Source organism: Hemitrygon akajei, chromosome 10 (assembly GCF_048418815.1).
Source record: "Hemitrygon akajei chromosome 10, sHemAka1.3, whole genome shotgun sequence".
NCBI lineage: Eukaryota > Metazoa > Chordata > Chondrichthyes > Myliobatiformes > Dasyatidae > Hemitrygon > Hemitrygon akajei.
In genome coordinates, this window is record NC_133133.1 from 30,358,924 (window position 1) to 30,379,813 (window position 20,890).

At 39.7% G+C, this 20,890-nt stretch overlaps 1 protein-coding gene across 1 annotated transcript in view; it reads right to left on the reverse strand.

The window, feature by feature from the left end:
* Positions 1-5,924: 5,924 nt before the first annotated feature.
* Positions 5,925-20,890, reverse strand: part of LOC140734262 (gap junction alpha-3 protein-like) — a 29,399-nt gene continuing 14,433 nt past the window's right edge. Inside the window, exon 2 of the mRNA XM_073057993.1 lies at positions 5,925-10,508. Coding sequence (XP_072914094.1) covers positions 9,433-10,491 — 1,059 coding nt within the window. The 5' untranslated portion in view covers positions 10,492-10,508 and the 3' untranslated portion in view covers positions 5,925-9,432. The remainder of the gene's footprint in view (positions 10,509-20,890) is intronic.

Consider the following 20,890-nt stretch of genomic DNA (forward strand, 5'->3'; position numbering starts at 1 on the left):
TTTTGTGGTTTAGTGGGCAGTGAGGTGTTCTGATAGGTTGCTATTCTAGTAGCAGGCTGCTGGGAGTCATTGTGGCTCAGGTTTTATCTTCTTTCTCTGGTACATCTATCCACTTTAATACACCTCAGTCTCTGCTAATCACCTGCAAGTGGCTGAAAGAACCGAAAGATGCCGGGTTTGTGTCTGTCCTACACATGGAGGCAGGAGCAGACCACTCTGCCAATTGTTCCCTGTCAGCCAATCAATTAGTCCATTGCGGATTGCCACCTTAACATCATTCAGTTCCTTTGGTTTATATTCCCCCACCTGACAAAGATGTGCCATTTCACCTCTGAAGATTATGGAAAGTAGTCAGGATTTTTTCCTCCCTGTGAATGAAAAACGTTCATACTGAAATAACCCATTGATAGATATTCAAAGTGGTCGCAAGCTTGATTTATTACTTAAAGCAGGGGTTCCCAACCTTTTCTTTTATGCCATGGACCAAAACCATTAATCAAGGTGTCTGTGGACTCTAGGTTGGGAGACCCTGATTTAAAGTCTGTGATATTAACAGGGTGCATTCAGCTTAGATAGCAAATCGACTGAGATATGTAGAGTAAAGGTGAACAGTTGCCTATCAAATGAGAGAAGTATGTAGCAGACATGCGGACTACTCCACTTATTCCTGCAGGAATGACTTGTTTGATTATAGACAGTAACATTTAACATTTGGGAGGATGGTGACAAAGCTTGGGAGAGCATGGACTCATTAATTGGGCAAGGAGTAAGGCAGGTGAAATTCCTCGTGTCAAAGTCTGAGATGATGCTCATTGGCATCCGGATTGAGAGAGAACAGGCAATATAATCTTGGGAAAATTGGTAACCAAGTGACATGGATTAATTTCCAGAATAGCGGGGAATAAGGAGAATTGTTAATGTGCCTAAACAACTGATGGGAAAAGTTCATTACTAATTTTTAAAATGAAATTTGGGACATTCAGTACAAGAAATGCATAAGGATTACAGAGGAAATGGCAGAATACCTGGATTAACTGATTTTTTTTCCGGAAAAGCCAACACAAGTGAGGTGAACAAAATGACCTCTTTCTCTACAGATTCATTCTAAAGATTATTTTGGCTAAAGTTGCTTGATAGTCAATTGAATAATCTTTATCTTCATTAAATGTACTTTTGCTGTGGAATTAGTAGTTTAAAATTTACTCTTAATTTGTGATTGGTCTTCAATTTCTTATTTAGATACTATGTTTAGAATAATGTTCAGGCCATAAAGTGTTTTAAGGGAAATTGTGGTGTAATTTAATAAATAATGCCACATAAAACAGGACATGGATTCATATTGTGATTTGTAACCTCAAGCACACCACCTAATGGAAAAGGTTGTCTTTAAAATGAAAAATAATTCATTTCCTGTCACTGGCACTCACAAATGGTAATGCTTTGAACTGCAGCCAGTGGTTAACAGCATCATAAATGAGCTGCTAGCTCATTTCCACAGGTCTAAGACTAGTATTCCACAAAAGGGATGGAATATTTCTCTATCAAAATAAAGGCAACATAATATTCCTTGAAGGTACTATGTTCTTTCTTTTCAAAAAATAACAATAAAAAGGTCTTAAAACACAAAAGGACAAAATTGAATATTACTTGCGATGTGCAACAGTTGTTCAAGGTTCTTAAAATGGTTGCAATCATCAAATGAAATGGATTTTGTTTTAAATCTATGCTGATATATGTGCCACATGACACTGTTCAAACTTCTTTCACAAATCATTTCATTGTGCCTCAGGTTCTTCATGCTGTAAAGAAATTATTAACATCTGATTTACAATTTGTTCTTTAGTGACGGTACAGTTATATCTTTTTGTCCCCCTGAACAACATTGGTGGGGCAATTCTCTGTTCACTGAGAGAGTCTTTTTTTTTTAGGTAATTGTTTTATTATTGAATTCTTTGAGATTGCATTCATAGTTGCAGAAAGATACAGCTGAGCACATTGTTTCTTTTTTGATATTTTGACTGTTGGAATACATTTTATAAACTGTGCTCTTAATCTTAGCCATGGTCCTGTGGTGCAAGGCATTAGTTGCAATTTAAACAATTTTCATACACAAGCTGATGGTGGCATCTAAACAAGAATGGTGTTAGTGGAAATGTGGGAATAGGGCAGAAAGTAGTGTAAATGATGAAGGTCTGAGGTGAAGAATAGATTGGCATTGTGTACTTTGCAGAAGAGGGATCTGAATCACCACTTCAACTGATGTGGGGATACCATCTATTCCTGTTCTCCCAAATGGGTCTTTACATTTCTGACTACATGGCACTTGCAGGCAAAGGCATGCTCCAAATTTATTAGAGAAAGCTGGAAATTCAAAGAAAATTCAACATCTCCACTTCAGGATTAGATGATAAGACAGTCACAAAGGGTTATTATAGAATAGAACAATACAGCACAGTACAGGCCCTTCTGCCCACAATGTTGTGCTGACCCTTAAACCCTGCCTCCCATATAACCCTCCACTTTAATTTCCTCCATATACCTGTCTAGTAGACTCTTAAATTTCACTAGTGTATCTGCCTCCACCATTGTCTCAGGCAGTGCATTCCACACACCAACCACTCTCTGAGTAAAAAACCTCCCCCTTGAACTTCCCTCCCCTTACCTTAAAGCCACATCCTCTTGTAATGAGCAGTGGTGCCCTGGGGAAGAGGCGCTGGCTGTCCACTCTATCTATTCCTCTTAATATCTTGTTTCCCTCTATCATGTCTCCTCTCATCCTCCTCTCCAGAGAGTAAAGCCCTAGCTCCCTTAATCTCTGATCATAATACTCTCTAAACCAGGCAGCATCCTGGTAAATCTCCTCTACCCTTTCCAATGCTTCCACATCCTTCCTATAGTGAGGCGACCAGAACTGGACACAGTGCTCCAAGTGTGACCTAACCAAAGTTTTATAGAGCTGCATCTTTACCCGCGACTCTTAAACTCTATCCCTTGACTTATGAAAGCTAACACTCCATAAGCTTTCCTAACTACCCTATCTACCTGTGGGGTAACTTTCAGGGATCTGTGGACATGTACCCCCGCATCCCTCTGCTCCTCCACACTCCCAAATATCCTGCCATTTACTTTGTACTCTGCCTTGGAGTTTGTCCTTCCAAAGTGTACCACCTCACACTTCTCCGGGTTGAACTCCATCTGCCACTTCTCAGCCCACTTTTGCATCCTATCAATGTCTCTCTGTAATTAAATGGAGCAACTAAACTTGTCTAATTTCCAGAAGCAATAAATAAAGTAAAATGTCATGTTTTAAAACAGAGATGAGAGACTGCAAGGCAATTTCAGTGTATACATTTAATATTCTCATAGGTTTCAGTACATGGGTTTGATAAAACTTAGCAGTGTTTGAATTGATTTTTAGGAGTATGCATATAACTGGACAAGACCAGCATTGGGTTTGAACGCTCAGTTTCCCTTGCAAAGTGTGGTGGTGAGGCACCTTCTGGAATTGCTGCAGATGGCTTGTATCCCTTGAAACGTACAGCCAGTGTTGAATATAATTACCAAGATAAGTGGTTTGAGTTGGTGAGAGTTTTGCAAGGATACTAATAAAACTAAGCATACAAAGTCAAGTCTTTTTACATCTCGCAGCTCAGAAACAAATCTCTTGCTGATTGTGTCACTGCAATTCCTTCTCTGTTCACAGCTGCGTACCATAATGTAAGGAAATGTGCTGAGCAACTGTCCTGAGGCAAAGAGATCAAGTATCAATCGGTGAACTGCTACAGGATAACGGCTCCACTGCTGTAGCCCTCACGTTGAATATTCCATTTGCCGGGTGAAGGAAGAGAAAAATAAGCATGGTTTCCTGTTTCTGATTCCTCTTCAGTGTTTTGTGAGTCTCTAACGCAGTTGAGCATGACTGTGCTGGGAAATTCAAACTATTTCTCAGTAACCCACAAGGACTTGACCTTACCTCAAACTGTTGATGATAGGTGGGCTTACTGACAGCTACACAGCTGTGGCCCCACTTTCTTTAAAACAAAAATATCTTTAATTCAAAAGAAGACAGGTCAGTGCTTTCACATTCCAGTCAATCCACTGCAGCAAATAGCAATACCCCAGGATGGTGAAGCTTTTTTTCCCTAAGGCTCCAGAGGTTCTACATTTATGCTCAGGCTTTTAAATGTAGAAAGCCACAAGCATGTCATAGAATCTTTTTTTGTACAAGAAAAGTGTGTCACTGTTTAAGTGTGTTTCCCAGTGCTTCACTTCATTCCTCTTATTCTCACCAACAGCTTTTACTGTTAACTGATTCTGACACATAACTTTGAAAGCCTTGCGTCCCCTGAGAACCATGTTCTAGAAACTGTTGTGAATTTCTGCAGTTCTGTAGGATTCTGTTACAAGTGTTGGAAAAACAGCCAAAAGAAACAGGAGAATATTAAGAAAACCAATATCTCAGAAGTAAAGTGGCAATGAGTGCATCTATAAGCCCTGATGGATGCACAAATAGTAACTTCTGGAATGAAAGGTACCAGCATAACATGACGAAGTAACGGTGGGTGGCGACATTGGGCTGGAGGTTGCAGGAAGTTTTTTTGAGTTGCAATGAGGTATCATCAAATTTGAGATTCACACATCTGGATGCAGAATCTCCAACTCCATTGGCAGTTGTCTGATGTTTGCAATGGTGCTCAAGCTTCAGACTGCTGCTGGAATTTAGCAGTAGTGTGTGAGGTACATCATTGCTCAATCAGTGCTGGGACATCCCAGCACAGGGACAGCAGCTCCATCGACTTGAATGGAAAGTACTACCTGTGCCTTATGTTTTCTTCTGTTTAGTTCAATTAACTATTTGAGATTTTAGTTTTAATTGTATTTTTAAATTAAAGATAACTTTGAATAACTTTCATAGATTCGTGTTTCCAAACGTTAGTGGATGGAAGTGAAAGTTCTGAGGAGGGGTCTTTAATCTGAGATATTAACTCTTTTTACTTCCACAATTGCTGCCTGACTGGTTGAATGCTTCCAACATTTTCTGGTTTATTTCATATTTCAAGCATTTGCGGTGGTTTAGGGCTCATTACTCTCTCTGATCCCTCCATTGTGACATGATTCACACCTGAGAGCTCCTGTAGCTTTGCAAAGCTTTGATATTAAGGTCAGAGGTGGCATTGTGCAGGAAGGTACTGGGAGGAGATCCCCACTCGCCAAGTACAGGGTTTTGTAGATTAGTGACTTGATGATGGCCATAATATCCAGGTTATGGTTAACTTTAAGGCAGTGCAAGTTTGCAGAAAAGTGGAATATAGAGGTACATCAATTGTAGGCCGTATCTTGGGTAATGATGAGTCTGAGTACAGAGAGGAAATTAAGAACCTGATGGCATGGACCGAAGACAATAACCTATTTCTCAACGTCAGCAAGACGAAGGAAATGGATGTTGACTTCAGAAGGAGTAGCGGACTGCACGACCCCATCTACATCGGTGGTGCGCAGGTGGAACAGGTCAAAAGCTCCTCGGGGTGAATATCACAAATGACCTGACTTGGTCTAATCAAGCGGAGTCCACTGCCAAGAAGGCCCACCAGCGCCTTTACTTCCTGAGAAAGCTGAAGAAATTTGGCCTGTCCCCTAAAACCCTCACTAATTTTTATAGGTGCACAGTAGAAAGCATTCTTCTAGGGTGCATCACAACCTGGTATGGAAGTTGTCCTGTCCAAGACCGGAAGAAGCTGCAGAAGATCATGAACATAGCCCAGCACATCACACAAACCAATCTTCCATCCTTGGACTCACTTTACACCGCACGCTGTCGGAGCAGTGCTGCCAGGATAATCAAGGACACAACCCACCCAGCCAACACACTTTTTGTCCCTCTTCCCTCCGGGAAAAGGTTCAGGAGCACGGCCAGATTTGGGAACAGCTTCTTTCCAACTGTGATAAGACTGCTGAACAGATCCTGACCTGGATATCTGACTTGCACTATCTTACTTTCCCTTTTCTATTTTTAATTATGATTTATGATTTAAATTTTTATTACATTTAATTCGATTTGTACTATAGGGAGTGCGAAGCGCAGAATCAAATATCACTGTGATGATTGTACACTCTAGTATCAATTGTTTGGTGACAATAAAGTAAAGTACATCTTCCAAAATCAATCCAGGTTGGTAGGAGGTGTACACATACCTAGAACAATATTGCATGCATACTTATTGATGAAATGAGCTATGCTTTATGTCACCACATTTTGTATGGTTATAATCATGCTTAGAATAAAATCAGGGTAGTTACAGGAATACAACAAGTGAAATTCAAAATGAATCTGTTAACACATGTAGAATAAATTGCCATTGAAAACAACATCATGTAGACAGTGTAAATGGCCTTGGGATATTGCCCAGGAATTTGCAGTGAGAGTTGTACTGGAGTTAATAGTGTCGCTATTCTTAAAGTTTAAATGGCATAACTTCCAGTGGTCATACAGTTCTGGTTAAATGTGGAAATAATGAATACGGTGTCAGGGCTTCCTGTTGTTTCCAAAAGCTTCACTATAGGGGCATCTTCTGAAAAATTTGAAACTAAAAGATGCAACTGTAGATGCTGCACTTGCATGATAGTACCTGAACATTGACAGGGAAGTTTGGGGCTTGTCCATTCTATTGAAGGTGATTTTACAATGGAATGTAACATCCTAATCTACGCTACCTCTTTAGAAGGGAAAATTAATTTTTGTTTGTGAGATCTAATCCCTTCAGATTTAAATTACGAAAAAGTTAATTCTTATCAATGTTTTCTTTTACCTAACCTTTACTTACCTCTTTGTACATGAAGGGCATATGATGGTTCAGTCTCCATGTGCCTCATGTTTCTACAGCATTGTTTGTTGAGAAGAATTCTCTGTTCACACAGAGCTCTGCACCAAAATAGCACTCTAACCACAGTTCCCAGCACAAAAAAAAATAGAATATCCATGGGCAACTGCAAAGGTGATGAATGACTGGACTCATTTTTGCTTCTGACTGCAAAATCCTGGTCAATAAAGAGAAAAGGATGTGCGAAGTTGGGCAGATCGGGCTGAGCCGACATAAAAAAAAGGTTAATCAAGTCAGATGACCTTATCGGTTCCTGAGCATTTTTATCAAGCATCACAAAAGAACAATTGCCGTAAGAAAGGCTTGTACCAAATAATTTTTCTTGCTTGTCAACAGATAACACAAACAGGGAAATCATGCCAAATCACGGCATTGTATTAAGATTTCTTTCTAATAAAGAATGACAAAACCAATTTTGCCCATTTCAGTGGGAAATTCTTGTTTTCCTGAACACTTTCATGAAGACAATAATTCTATAAGCCCTCCAGCATTTGAGGGATTGTAAAAGTATCTAAAGCTTGGGCTCAATTTTTTTTTTTCAGTTTTAAAAATATGAGTAGGCTAGATATCTCAACTTATCATATGATAGGAACATGTAATTTTAAAACATGGCACTTTTGAAAATGCATTGCTGTTTAAAAAGAGGAATTTTGTTCTTTAAGTCATACTCAGTAGACAGAGGAGGCTGGAGATGCTGGAATCTGGAGTAATACTGGAGGAAATCAGCAGGTCAGGCTGCATCTATGGATGGAAGTGCATAGTCAACGTTTCAGGTTGACATGATTATCTGGAGAGAGAGTGACCTTTTCTGTAAAGCTTGGTGCTTGTTCTGTCTGGGGTGGTCTTGCTTCCTCTTTAGTTCTGTGAACTTTGAAGGCGAGCAACGAGCTCTGCTGTGGGTAGGATTAGAAATACTTTATTGAGTGTCTTTTCTTTGCTTACTCCTCCTGCTGTCTTTGCATGTTCTTCATGTTCTCCCACTGCAGAGAGTTGGTGTGTCTGTTTCTGACATGTTTCTTCATTTTCCCGAGTCAGAAGATGTTTAGTTTTTTTTTCCAGGAAGGTTCTGAAAATATCATTAAAGTGTCTTCTCTGTCCTCCTGAAGATCTCTTGACAAGTGTTGGGCAGCAGATAATGTGGCCTGGTCGCTGAAGCGGGTTGGGCAGGTTAAAACCTCTGTTGAAGCAGTGCACCCAGGAATGAATACTGATCTTTGAATGCCTCTGGAGAACTGTCTAGAGGCACCATTGGTGATATTTTCCCATTGAAGTTCTTTGAGGAGTCTCCTGTACAATGCCCATGTTTCTGAAGGATGCATGTGAGCAGCACCATTTCTCAAAGACCACGATCTTGCTGCCAGGTTTAAGATCTTTGTGTGCTTTTTTTCATTTGGCTAAAAGTCATGCTGGCACACTGTTGTGAATGTAGACACTAAGAGGTAGTTCATAAGATACTGGAAGTAATTCACTTTGACCATTTATTATAGATATTGTTTGACAGCGAAGAGTTTTTGTGTGGGTTAGGTTTGATGAAGACTACCTTCTAGTTGATTAATGTAAAGCCCATTTTATTCCAGACTTCAAGAATCAACAATAATTCATAGCTCAGGCTCTGTATGTATGAGCATGGATATAAATGTTGCTTACATTGATGACTGAGATCAGAGTAATCTTGATTTTAGAATGGAAGCAATAAATATTGAACGTTTCCTCATTTATCCTGTAGATTAACTCTGCTGCTGTTAGAGAGCACTACAATACATAAACAGACCCTTCAGTCCATCTAGTCTGTGCTGAATTGTTATTCTGCCTGGTCCCATTGACCCACAGTGTGGAAATAGTTAAAGGTGAGCTGAGGTATTGCAATGAGGAAGATTGACAAGATGTCCAATATGATGTCATAGCTTTGCTTGGTCCGGGTATGCACTGGGGCTAGATTTGTGGAGAACCCAGTGATTGGCATCATATTATGTAGTCTCTGTGCAGTAATGAAAAATATATGAAGACATCCACATTTGACAAGGAATATCCATAAATCTGAAGAAGTTGGCAGAGTTGAAGGCTTTGGTGAGATGTATCAAAGTGTACATTTGATTAGCTCCATGAAGTGAGGGCGTTTATAGGATGCATCTAAAGTTGTCTTAGAGAAGCAGATGGAGATTGTCTCTGGGATTTGCCCTATTCACTTACAGAGTGTGATCTGGGACCTGCCCTGAATGGTTGGGGAGCAGCCTTGTGGCTTGAGTGAATGGTGGCCGATCAGAGAGATGGGGAGACCAAACAAGGGAGCAAAAAAAAGGAAGAATGGGTTGAACAGGGAAGTATCAGAATTGAGGGACCCGAAGGAGAGAGAGGTGGTAGGGAAGGGGCTGGGGAGCCGGCTGAGGGCAAAACATGCCCCACAATAAATACAAGCCAAAATGACTGAAGCAATTATTGCGAAGAAAGCGATTTTGTTGTCATGTTGGCCGTATCATTGAATTCTTTGGATATTCTCAAAGTTCAAATGGAATGATTTCTCAAGAATTCTGCTCCATGCCCCCAGGCGCGGGACTCAAATTGTCAAATCGTCCGATTTAGTGCGGCTGCTTTCTTTGCTTCTTTCACTGTTCCGTCTCTGATCGGTGACTGAGATGTGCTTGCCGGGGAGTGAGATTTGATCCTCCTGACTCCCACCCCTGTCATCCATTATGGCAAAGTTCTCTCGGTTTTGCTTAGTGGAAACGTTGCCTTTGTAAGGGTGGCACACTGGATCAGGTCCTGTCAGTGGGGGGACACTGTAAAGCTGCGGTCGAGTGTGGTTCGCAAAGTACTGGTAACTTGGGGCGCAGGGTCCCGTTCTCTCACTCAACAGTGTGCCGTTCTGCTTACAGGCAGCTTGTGTGACACGATTGTCCTTGGTGGCCCTTCTACATTTCTTGATTCCCAGATGACATATTTCAATGACATTCAAAAGTAGGGACAGGCAAGCCATGGCCAGCATGAATATAATGAAAATCGTCTTCTCAGTCGGACGGGAAATGTAACAGTCAACAATGTTAGGGCAAGGCGAGTAGTCACATTTGTAAAGAGGTTTCAGCTCAAAGCCGTAGAGATAATACTGGGCCAATATAAAACCAATTTCGAAGAGAGTTTTAAAAATTATATTAAACAAATAAGTTCGTAGAATAGCTCCTTGCAATCTAATTTTCCCCTGGTCATGTAGCGAAGGGCACTTGATGTTCCTGGCATTTTGCATCAATGCTTCCTCTTCTCCAGGGGGGTATCTGCTCAGTTTGCCTTTCTCCTTCTGTTTCTGCTTCTCCTCCATCCGTACCAGAAGGAAGATGTGGCCCAGGTAGACCAGTGTGGGAGTGGACACAAAGATGATCTGCAGCACCCAGAACCGGATGTGGGAAATGGGGAAGATCCTGTCATAGCAGACGTTCTGGCAACCAGGTTGCTTGGTGTCACAGGTAAAGAAGGATTGCTCGTCCCCCCAAACTTTCTCAGTGGCTGTCCCCAACACCAGGATGCGGAAAACGAACAGTGATGTCAGCCATACCTTCCCTACCACGGTGGAGTGCTCCTGAGCACTTTCTAGTAAGCTGCCCAACAAACTCCAGTCACCCATTCTTTCCTGTTTTTAGCCTGTTGGGAAGAACAGGAGACCAGAAGTCAGTATGATTCACATTCCAAGTCCGTTTGGTTGATTACAGTTCTATAAATAGGATCAGTCTACATACTGCCCATTACTCTCCAACCCCAACCATCAGCAATCTCAATCTCATCTAGCTCAAGATGAAAATTAAACCACGAAAGGCCTCAAAGTAAAACTAAGTTCTAAGTGGATATGATGAAATCCTAAACTATTAATTATGTTTCTTTACACAGATGCTGCATTATCTGAGTTTATGAAAAACATTCTCTACTTTTACTTAACAGTTATTTCTGTAATAACTGACTCTCAACCGTGCAATACATTATATAATCCAGATACCAATTTTATAAGTGAAAACAATGGTCAGTTATCAAGAATAACATTTAAGGAAAAATTGGGAACTTTTTTTTACTGCGGTGCTTTTGAGGGGATGGAAGTGATGAAAGTGATGAAGGTAAGGGTTTGGATGAAACATGTAATCTCTGCAATTAGACCAGAAGAACAAAATGGAGTTTCCTTCAAAGGACTGTTTTGGGATCCAAGAATATGTTTGTTTTGTGCTACCAGTGTCCAAATGTGCATCCAATGCCTGGTCAGGAAGACTGATGAATTGGGATTGAACAAGACAGCTATACTGTTGTTCTTACTTCGTTTTAATTTGCTAATGCTTTTAAAATAAGCATTTTGAATTAAGGCCAAAATGACAAAGGCAGAAGAGTCCAAATGATTTGTTTCTTTTAGCCAACTGGTGTCACAGAAATGGGCAATAATTTAACTCTATCATTGTATTTTGGCTCTAATATCTTATATTAACAAATCCTGGTGATCTGGTCTAAAATATATCCACCAATGGAGCTGAAGAACAAGGAAGAGATTATTTCAGATCTTCAGGTTCATGAAATTTAAATGCAGTACAACAGTACATAAATTTTCAGGCACAGCTAAAAATGAGCAACTGTATTTTGAAGCAAATTGCCACCATTCAAAAGGTGAGAAATGATGTACAAGGTGCAGTTTGTACTGCTCTACCCTTGGGCAAGGCAAAAATACTAATGTCTTAAACAGTATTGAAGATGTGTCTGTGAAAATTATTTATTTGCTTTCTGTGTCCAACTTGAAAATGAAATGTTTGGATTTATTTAATACACAGGGTCAACAAATGTAAATCAAATATTAATAATGAATGAACTCTACACAACTCTGAATTTGATTTTGGACAGTTTTATGACTCACATACTCATTAGACAAAGCGGACATAAGATGGATTTTCCCCCTGTTTTACATATAATGTTGACATATAACATATAACCATATAACCATATAACAATCACAGCACGGAAACAGGCCATTCCGGCCCTCCTAGTCCGTGCCGAACTCTTAATCTCACCTAGTCCCACCTACCCGCACTCAGCCCATAACCCTCCACTCCTTTCCTATCCATATACCTATCCAATTTTACCTTAAATGACACAACTGAACTGGCCTCTACTACTTCTACAGGAAGCTCATTCCACACAGCTATCACTCTCTGAGTAAAGAAATACCCCCTCGTGTTTCCCTTAAACTTTTGCCCCCTAACTCTCAAATCATGTCCTCTCGTTTGAATCTCCCCTACTCTCAATGGAAACAGCCTATTCACGTCAACTCTATCTATCCCTCTCAACATTTTAAATACCTCGATCAAATCCCCCCTCAACCTTCTACGCTCCAATGAATAGAGACCTAACTTGTTCAACCTTTCTCTGTAACTTAAGTGCTGAAACCCAGGTAACATCCTAGTAAATCGTCTCTGCACTCTCTCTAATTTATTGATATCTTTCCTATAATTCGGTGACCAGAACTGTACACAATATTCCAAATTTGGCCTTACCAATGCCTTGTACAATTTTAACATTACATCCCAACTTCTGTACTCAATGCTCTGATTTATAAAGGCCAGCGTTCCAAAAGCCTTCTTCACCACCCTATCTACATGAGACTCCACCTTCAGGGAACTATGCACTGTTATTCCTAGATCTCTCTGTTCCACTGCATTCCTCAATGCCCTACCATTTACCCTGTATGTTCTATTTGGATTATTCCTGCCAAAATGTAGAACCTCACACTTCTCAGCATTAAACTCCATCTGCCAACGTTCAGCCCATTCTTCTAACCGGCATAAATCTCCCTGCAAGCTTTGAAAACCCACCTCATTATCCACAACACCTCCTACCTTAGTATCATCAGCATACTTACTAATCCAATTTACCACCCCATCATCCAGATCATTTATGTATATTACAAACAACATTGGGCCCAAAACAGATCCCTGAGGCACCCCGCTAGTCACCGGCCTCCATCCCGATATACAATTATCCACCACTACTCTCTGGCATCTCCCATCTAGCCACTGTTGAATCCATTTTATTACTCCAGCATTAATACCTAACGACTGAACCTTCTTAACTAACCTTCCATGTGGAACTTTGTCAAAGGCCTTGCTGAAGTCCATATAGACTACATCCACTGCCTTACCCTCGTCAACATTCCTCGTAACTACTTCAAAAAATTCAATAAGGTTTGTCAAACATGACCTTCCACGCACAAATCCATGCTGGCTACTCCTAATCAGATCCTGTCTATCCAGATAATTATAAATACTATCTCTAAGAATACTTTCCATTAATTTACCCACCACTGATGTCAAACTGACAGGTCTATAATTGCCAGGCTTACTTCTAGAACCCTTTTTAAACAATGGAACCACATGAGCAATACGCCAATCCTCCGGCACAATCCCTGTTTCTAATGACATCTGAAAGATCTCCGTCAGAGCTCCTGCTATCTCTACACAAACTTCCCTCAAGGTCCTGGGGAATATCCGGTCAGGACCCGGAGATTTATCCACTTTTAAATTTCTTAAAAGCGCCAGTACTTCCACCTCTTTAATTGTCATAGGTTCCATAACTTCCTTACTTGTTTCCCACACCTTACACCATTCGATATCCTTCTCCTTAGTGAATACCGAAGAGAAGAAATCGTTCAAAATCTCTCCCATCTCCCTCGGCTCCACACATAGCTGACCACCCTGATTCTCTAAGGGACCAATTTTATCCCTCACTATCCTCTTGCTTTTAATATAACTGTAGAAGCCTTTCGGATTTACTTCCACCTTATTTGCCAAACCAAACTCGTAACTTCTTTTAGCTTTTCTAATCTCTTTCTTAAGTTTCCTTTTACATTCTTTATATTCCTCGAGCAATTCCTTTACTCCATGCTGCCTATATCTATTGTAGACATCCCTCTTTTTTCGAACCAAGTTTCTAATATCCCTTGAAAACCATGGCGCTTTCAAACCTTTAACCTTTCCTTTCAACCGAACAGGAACATAAAGATTCTGTACCCTCATAATTTCACCCTTAAATGACCTCCATTTCTCTATTACATCCTTCCCATAAAACAACTTGACCCATTCCACTCTCTCTAAATCCCTGCGCATCTCCTCAAAGTTAGCCTTTCTCCAATCAAAAATCTCAACATGCCTATACTTTTAATACATGGTAGAAAGGAAAAACTTGAAATGTCTATATTTATGCAAAATGGGACATGTGAAAGCTCAAATGTAGGCAAGAACCAAATTCCTTGGCTGCTCTACAGATTAATTTTGGTTGGGCCTTTTGCTTCTCTTTTGCCTTGCTGAAAATGGCACAAAATTTTCAATATTAAAATCAATCTACTCTGTGGTACGACACTCATGGAAAAATGGTGGAAGCAAATAGCCTCTGGTATAGAGAGATAACAGACTGTCTCGAAACCAGATGACAGCAAAATTCATTCTGTTTACAATCAGAAAAATCCATCTTAAGTGATTCGAAACAGAAACACTGTGGTCAGATAGATGGGCTAAAAGCTTTCAGTAATGACCTGCCCTACCAATGTTTGGTTACTTTCATATTTTTGGACTGCAAATTAAAAATGACAAAAGGAAAAACATGTCAGTTTATTTGCAGATTACTATTCCCAGATAGGAAGTGGTCAGTATTTGGCTTCTATGTTGTAGTTCACTGGTAATTGCAGAAGAAAGCACCTTTTATGAGAAGCAGATTCTGCAAAGCCTATCACATGCCAGAGAGCTCCAAAGTACTTGACAACAGCCCTCAGCACCATTGAGCACACCTACAAGGAGCACTGCCACAAGAACGCAGCATACATCATCAAGGACCCCACCGCCCAGGCCACCCTCTCTTCTTGGTGCTGCCATCCGGAAAGAGGCACAGGAGCCTTGGGTCCCACATCACCTGATTTAGGAATAATTATTACTCTTCAACCATCACTCACCCCAACACTAAACTGATTCCACAATCTATGGACTCACTGTAAATTACTCTATAACTCATGTTCACAGTTTTGTTTTTTTTTTAAATTTGCACAGTTTATATTCTTTTGGTTGTTTATCTGTCTTTGATAGTTTTTAATTCATTCTACTGTATTTCTTTGTTTTACTGTGAATACCTGCAAGTAAAAGAATCTCAAGGTAGTGTATGGTGACATATGCATACTTTGATAATAAATTTTCTTTGAACTTTGAAGAGTCAACACTATTCCAACAGGCCTTATTGAGGGGTCTTTAGAGACTCCCACTGAGCTGTGATGTGCGATACAAGTGTGCCTGATGAAGATATCTTTCTCACTTCTCTCCGGAAAGCAGCTCAATTACAAAGAGTCATTGCTCCGAATAGTTCTCATCTCCTGACAACTGATCACCTACCTGCTCTCTACTTGAGCACAGGGAGCCCATGGCAAGGAAACTAAAGCAAGGCACCAAAAAACTGAAGGTTCTTTCAAATATTTTTGAAGAGTATATCTAGCATTCTGGATCACTTAACAAATTTATCCAGTTAGCATAGCGATTCGGAAGCACCCAAGCTCCAGTCCCATGTGTGATTAGTTGACTGCAAATTAACAATAAATACAGTTGATCTCAGTGTTTCTGAGTGAGATTTGGAAGTAAGTAATATAATAATTAAGATATTATACAACAATATGGCACCCTAGACTAATTATCTAGAGATACAAGTTCATACTGCAACTTTTTTCATTACTCTCATTAAACAGACTAGAATTAAAAGGCTAATATCAGTTCTTGTTATTTAAATTATAATTGATCAAAGGATACCAGATGATTTGGCAGATTGCGGGCGGGGGAAAGAAACACTATTCTTTTTGGACACTGAATATTACAGTAAGTTGAAACTGTTCCTTAAAGAGATTAAGAGAACATTTGGACTATTGAGCTTGAGCTGAAGTATCAATAAGTAACAAAACTGTTTGTATATAAGTAATCAAAAATGCAACAAAGAGCAAATTATGATGCCAGGCATCACATGGACCATCGTGACTCAGTCACAATGTTCTACTTTGAGCATTCAGATCTTTTTCATTTGAGCTGCCACAAGTACAGCATTCATTTCCTTCATAACTCTACAAATCTTTATTGTTAATATCTCATTTCTTTTGTGCTTTATGGGGCACATGACGGGGTGGGGGAAACCAAGCACCAATAAATGATCAACTTTATCAACTTCCAGTGGTTCTGATCTGTCACTGTTGGATTCTTGGCTTTCTTCATTAACCACAGGATTTATTTAATGCTACGCTTGTACAATTTTGATGCTTGCGAATTAATAATTAGGGGAGGGATTCAGTCTCTCATGCTTGTGGACCACGTGGCCCACCACTGAGCTGGGGACCACAAATTTCAGCCTTAAATTTATTGTACTGAACTTAAGTTCTTTTGATGTATTATTTCACAGATTTTCATACAATTGGGCAAAGTGATGAGAATGCTGCAACTCAATATCAAGGCAGGTTTTGAATATGCATGTACATCAGTTATTAGGACATGCCGAAGTATCTCCCATTCACCACAGTGCCTTCGACTATCAAGCCAGGGGGTGTAAAAATGTTCGAGGCCCTTTGCATTTTATTAACCTTAAGCAGTTCAATTCACTTTTTGAAAATGGATATAAACCTGAGCACAGAGCTTTCCAGATGCAAAATAAATCATAAGATTCATTTCAAAGTATTGAAATAAATTTCCTCCATTTTCACTACTGTTCAGTAATTTTGTTTCACACTTTAAAAGTGCCAATTGACTAACATTTAGCACAGAGTTATGGCTAAATTCCACATTTTATGTTCTTTGAAGTGAAAGGAGGAATTACGGTAATTTATAACAGATCAATAGGGAATGGAAAGGGACATCTGATGTGGAAATAACACTGAACAAAATAAAAGTTTGAGTATTATCTGTGATTGAGAATGGTATCTGAACAATTCTGCAGATTGAATGCGTGATAGGGAAGTGGGTGGAGGATGAGAGATGGTAGATACTCAATAATGGAGCTTCCTTCACACACATCCTCTTTAAGTTACTCAATTCTTTTCATAGATTTCCGGCTATGGGATGGTAACAAGCAGTCTCCTTGTGATACTTGCTGACTTCTTTCACAGCAGCTTGTGCTGGTTAAAGCCTTTCTTTTGAACAATAGTCAGGAAAAAACATTTTCAGTTTACACCCTTGGGAATGCTCAATTATGTCAACACCTAGACAATAGGGCTGTTGTGTCTGTTTCTCTCCTATATTTGTCACACTATTCCTAACATCATTAAATACTGAGAAAATCAGTATGATCATCTCTTTTAGTAAGTATGGACTTAAAACAAATTTATTCCTTAGTCATTAATAGTTTTATTTTTGAGGAAGCTTTCAATCAAACTTGTATCCTGGAACAGCTGTGAAGTATCCAGCTATTAAAAGAAAACATACAGCTATTCCATAATGTTGAATGCACTGCCAAATGCGTCATACAACAGATGTGCAATCTATTGTTACCCACCTGGCTCCCCCCCCCCCCCCACCCCAACCCCCAACCCCAGTTGAACTGAGATAAAAATAAAAGGTCACAAATCTAAGAGGCAAAACTTCAAGTAATCTGAGTCGGCTATCAAAAGCAATTTCACACCCCATGTTACAGTTAAATGTGAAAATGTTTTGTATTTACAATGGTAACACTGGTCTTTAATAACTATACTGCTTCCATAAAGGTTTAGTTGGTAGGTATGCAGCTTTCTGGCAGGACAGGAGGAGAAATATAATTAACCTCAGCATCCTTGGATTAGGAACTAAAAACAAATTATTGACGGCCCTTATGATCGCTATCTTAGAGTTCCAGCTTTGCTGTGGAAAGGTGGACACCAATTGAGAGAGCATCCAGCTATTATGTCATAATGCTGAGCGTGACCATAATTCCCTCTTAAGAATGAATAGCACTGGGCTGGCTCACTATTGCAGGATGGCTGCCTGATCAAGATACCATACATAATTCACTATCTGTGCACCTGTATCTTAACAGCAGCCTAGACTTTCTATTTTGAATTCACAGTGGCCAACTCCTGTACTTACTTCTGTCCTTCATATGTTCTTAATCTAATCAGTTTTGCCTTTCAAAGTTTGATTTAGCAATCTAACAGCGTTTAGGGACTACTTTTGGCATGTCAGTGTCAACTCATTACTGATATATACTTTAACTTGAAAACAGAAAGAAAATTCATTTGTGCCTTGTATTTTTTAGGTGGACCTATATTTTTTAATCAAAATGATATCTGATGAATTTAGTACCTAGCAAGTCTTCCTTTTTGTATTCCTATTAAAATGCTGTAAAACCAGAAAATATCAGCTGTCAATGAAACAGGATTTAAGCAAATTTAACTTTATTTGTTACTCCAATCAACAGAAAGTTACAGTGTTCTATTCCCAGTTAATGGCATTTCGCAGTTAGAAAAGCGAAATATTTCCTGAACTTTTTTTTCTTCATTTCTTTCCTCCTTTTTGAAGCAGTAATTAATGCTGGACATAATGCCATGGGCACTAGAAGCTCATAGATATCTAAGTAACTTTCTTCATGAACCCAGGCAATCAGAGACCTGTCTTTCTGCATCTTAAGATGTGAAGTTGAGGTCTGACCTAATGATTTTTATTGCAGATGGCTTTGGTCAATATTCTTTTTTCCCTACCCAGGGTGCTGAAGACAGCTGGCTTCATGCTACCCAGTGATACTCTGCAAAGTTCTGATTTCAGGCCTGCAAGAAGTTGTTGATATGCTGGTGACTTAGTTCTTTCAATAATCAGTTTTTAAAAAAAATTCCTAAACAATGTGTTCTGCAGTTGGAAGCAATGCTGAATTGGCTTGGATGTATGAATCAAGCCAGCCAAATAGATGGAGGATATGGAGCTTATCTGGACTGGTGCCATTGTTTATTCCATTGAGTATGGCTGAACTTACTGCATTATAAATGGCTAAAAAGCAAATGGTAGATGTAATAAATATTGTTCTCAAATGAGTGTTGAAAAAAAATTAAAGATTTTGCATCCCAACAGGGATCCATGTTTTTATAATTGGTCTCTATACAGACATGTTTTTTATTGCCCTCCTGACTTGTGTATAGTTTTAGTCTTGGCACAGACTTGCATCCTCACAGGATTCAACGTGTATCGTTTTGGTCTCTATGCAGATGCACTAGATTGATTCCTGAAACGTCCGGTAAACAAGCACCAGGGCTGGTTGATACTCATTAAAATTCAGAAGAGAGATTATCTCATTGAGCCATGCAAAATTCCAAAAGGGTTTGAAAGGCTGCATGTCAAAATGCTGTTTCTTATCATCTTAAGATCTAGGACAAGGGGATACTGTCTCAGGAAAAAGGATGGGTATTTAACATTGAGATGAGAGGATTTTTTTTTGTTATGCAGTAATTTTCAAGTCTTTGAAACTCTCTCTTCCATGGGTAAAGAATATTCAGTTGTCCAGAGTGCTCAAGGTAGATCATAGGTTTTTTTTGGTCTGAGGTAATGAGGTAACAAGCACGAGAGTGGAGATGCCGGTTCAGCAATACTTCAAATGAATGGTTGCAGCAGACTCTACGAGCCATATGACCTACTTAGGATTCTTCATCTTTTGTTCTTATAGCATTATTTTCAGAATCAGAATTAGGTTTTATATCACTGAGTAATGTCATGGAATTTGTTTTGTGGCAGCAGTACATTGCAATACATGAAAACCTGTAAATTACAGTAAGAAATATATACAGTACTCTGCAAAAGTCTTACTGTATTGCGTAAAAAAAGTTCTGAAAGGTGAAGATGCTTTCAAAAATAATGAAATGAGAAGTTTCTAAATACCAAGAAATTTGTTATAAAGAACAGTAAACTGCAAACAACTAAATCGAATCAATATTTACTGTGACTACCCTTTGCCTTTAAAATTACATCCATTCTCTTAGGTACACAGTTGTGCAGTTTAATAAGAAAATCAGCTGATAGGTTGTTTCAGGTATCTTGGAGAACTTGCCACAGTTCATCTGCTGATTTTGCTTTTGTCTCTCCGGGTAATCCCAGATGGCCTCGTTGATTTTGAGGGCTCTGTGGAGGCCGTCCCTTCTGAAACCATATAAAAATCAAGGGTGCCTAAGACCTTTCCATAGTGTGTGTCTGTTTTGGTGAAAAGAGAGCTTGTCCTATGTGATGGGTGTCAATAATGATAGATGCTGCCTTTTTAAGCTATTGCCTTTTGAAGATGTTCTCGGGTTTTTTTGCGTATAGCGCAGCACTGTTTTTGAAACATGAATATTATCTTTGAGTTATAAGTGGACTGGTAATAACCTGACTGAAAAACCATGATGGTAGAAATTGGTCATTGTATTTCTGTCCCTATCTGCCCTTGAGAAGGTGGAGTGGTGGGCAGCCTTCAGCCTTCTTCTGAAGGTGTTCCCTGGAATGGTGTTGGACAAGGTGATCCACCAGTTGCAAAGTGAAACACTGTGATGCATTCCAAATCAGGATCATAATCAACATTGAGGAAAACCCACTGGAGGTGATGTTCCTATGCTCTTGCTGCCCTGACCTTCTTGGTAGCAGAGTTTGTTGGTTTGTCTTGCTTAAGTAGCTTAGCTAAGTAACTGCAGTGCATCTTGTAGATGCTACGTACCATGGCCATTAGGGACCTTAGGTTCTGGGCGATAGATAATATTCCAGTCAAGTGAACTGCTTTAGTCTGGATGGTGTTGAGCATCTTGGATGCTATTGGAATTCCACTCAAGGAGGCAAGTGGTGAGTTTTCCATTTGATTCCTGACATGCATTTAAAAATAGTGGCGAGGCCTTGGTTTGCCATGAGGAGAGTCACACATCACAGGATAACCAGCCACTGTTCCGCTCTCATAGCCGTGGGTGGTCCAACTGATCAACGTTGAACTCCAGGTGAGAAATTCAGGCAAGATAATGCCCTTTAATCTCAAGGGTAGGTTGTTATTCTCTCCCTCTTTTTGGGGGGTAG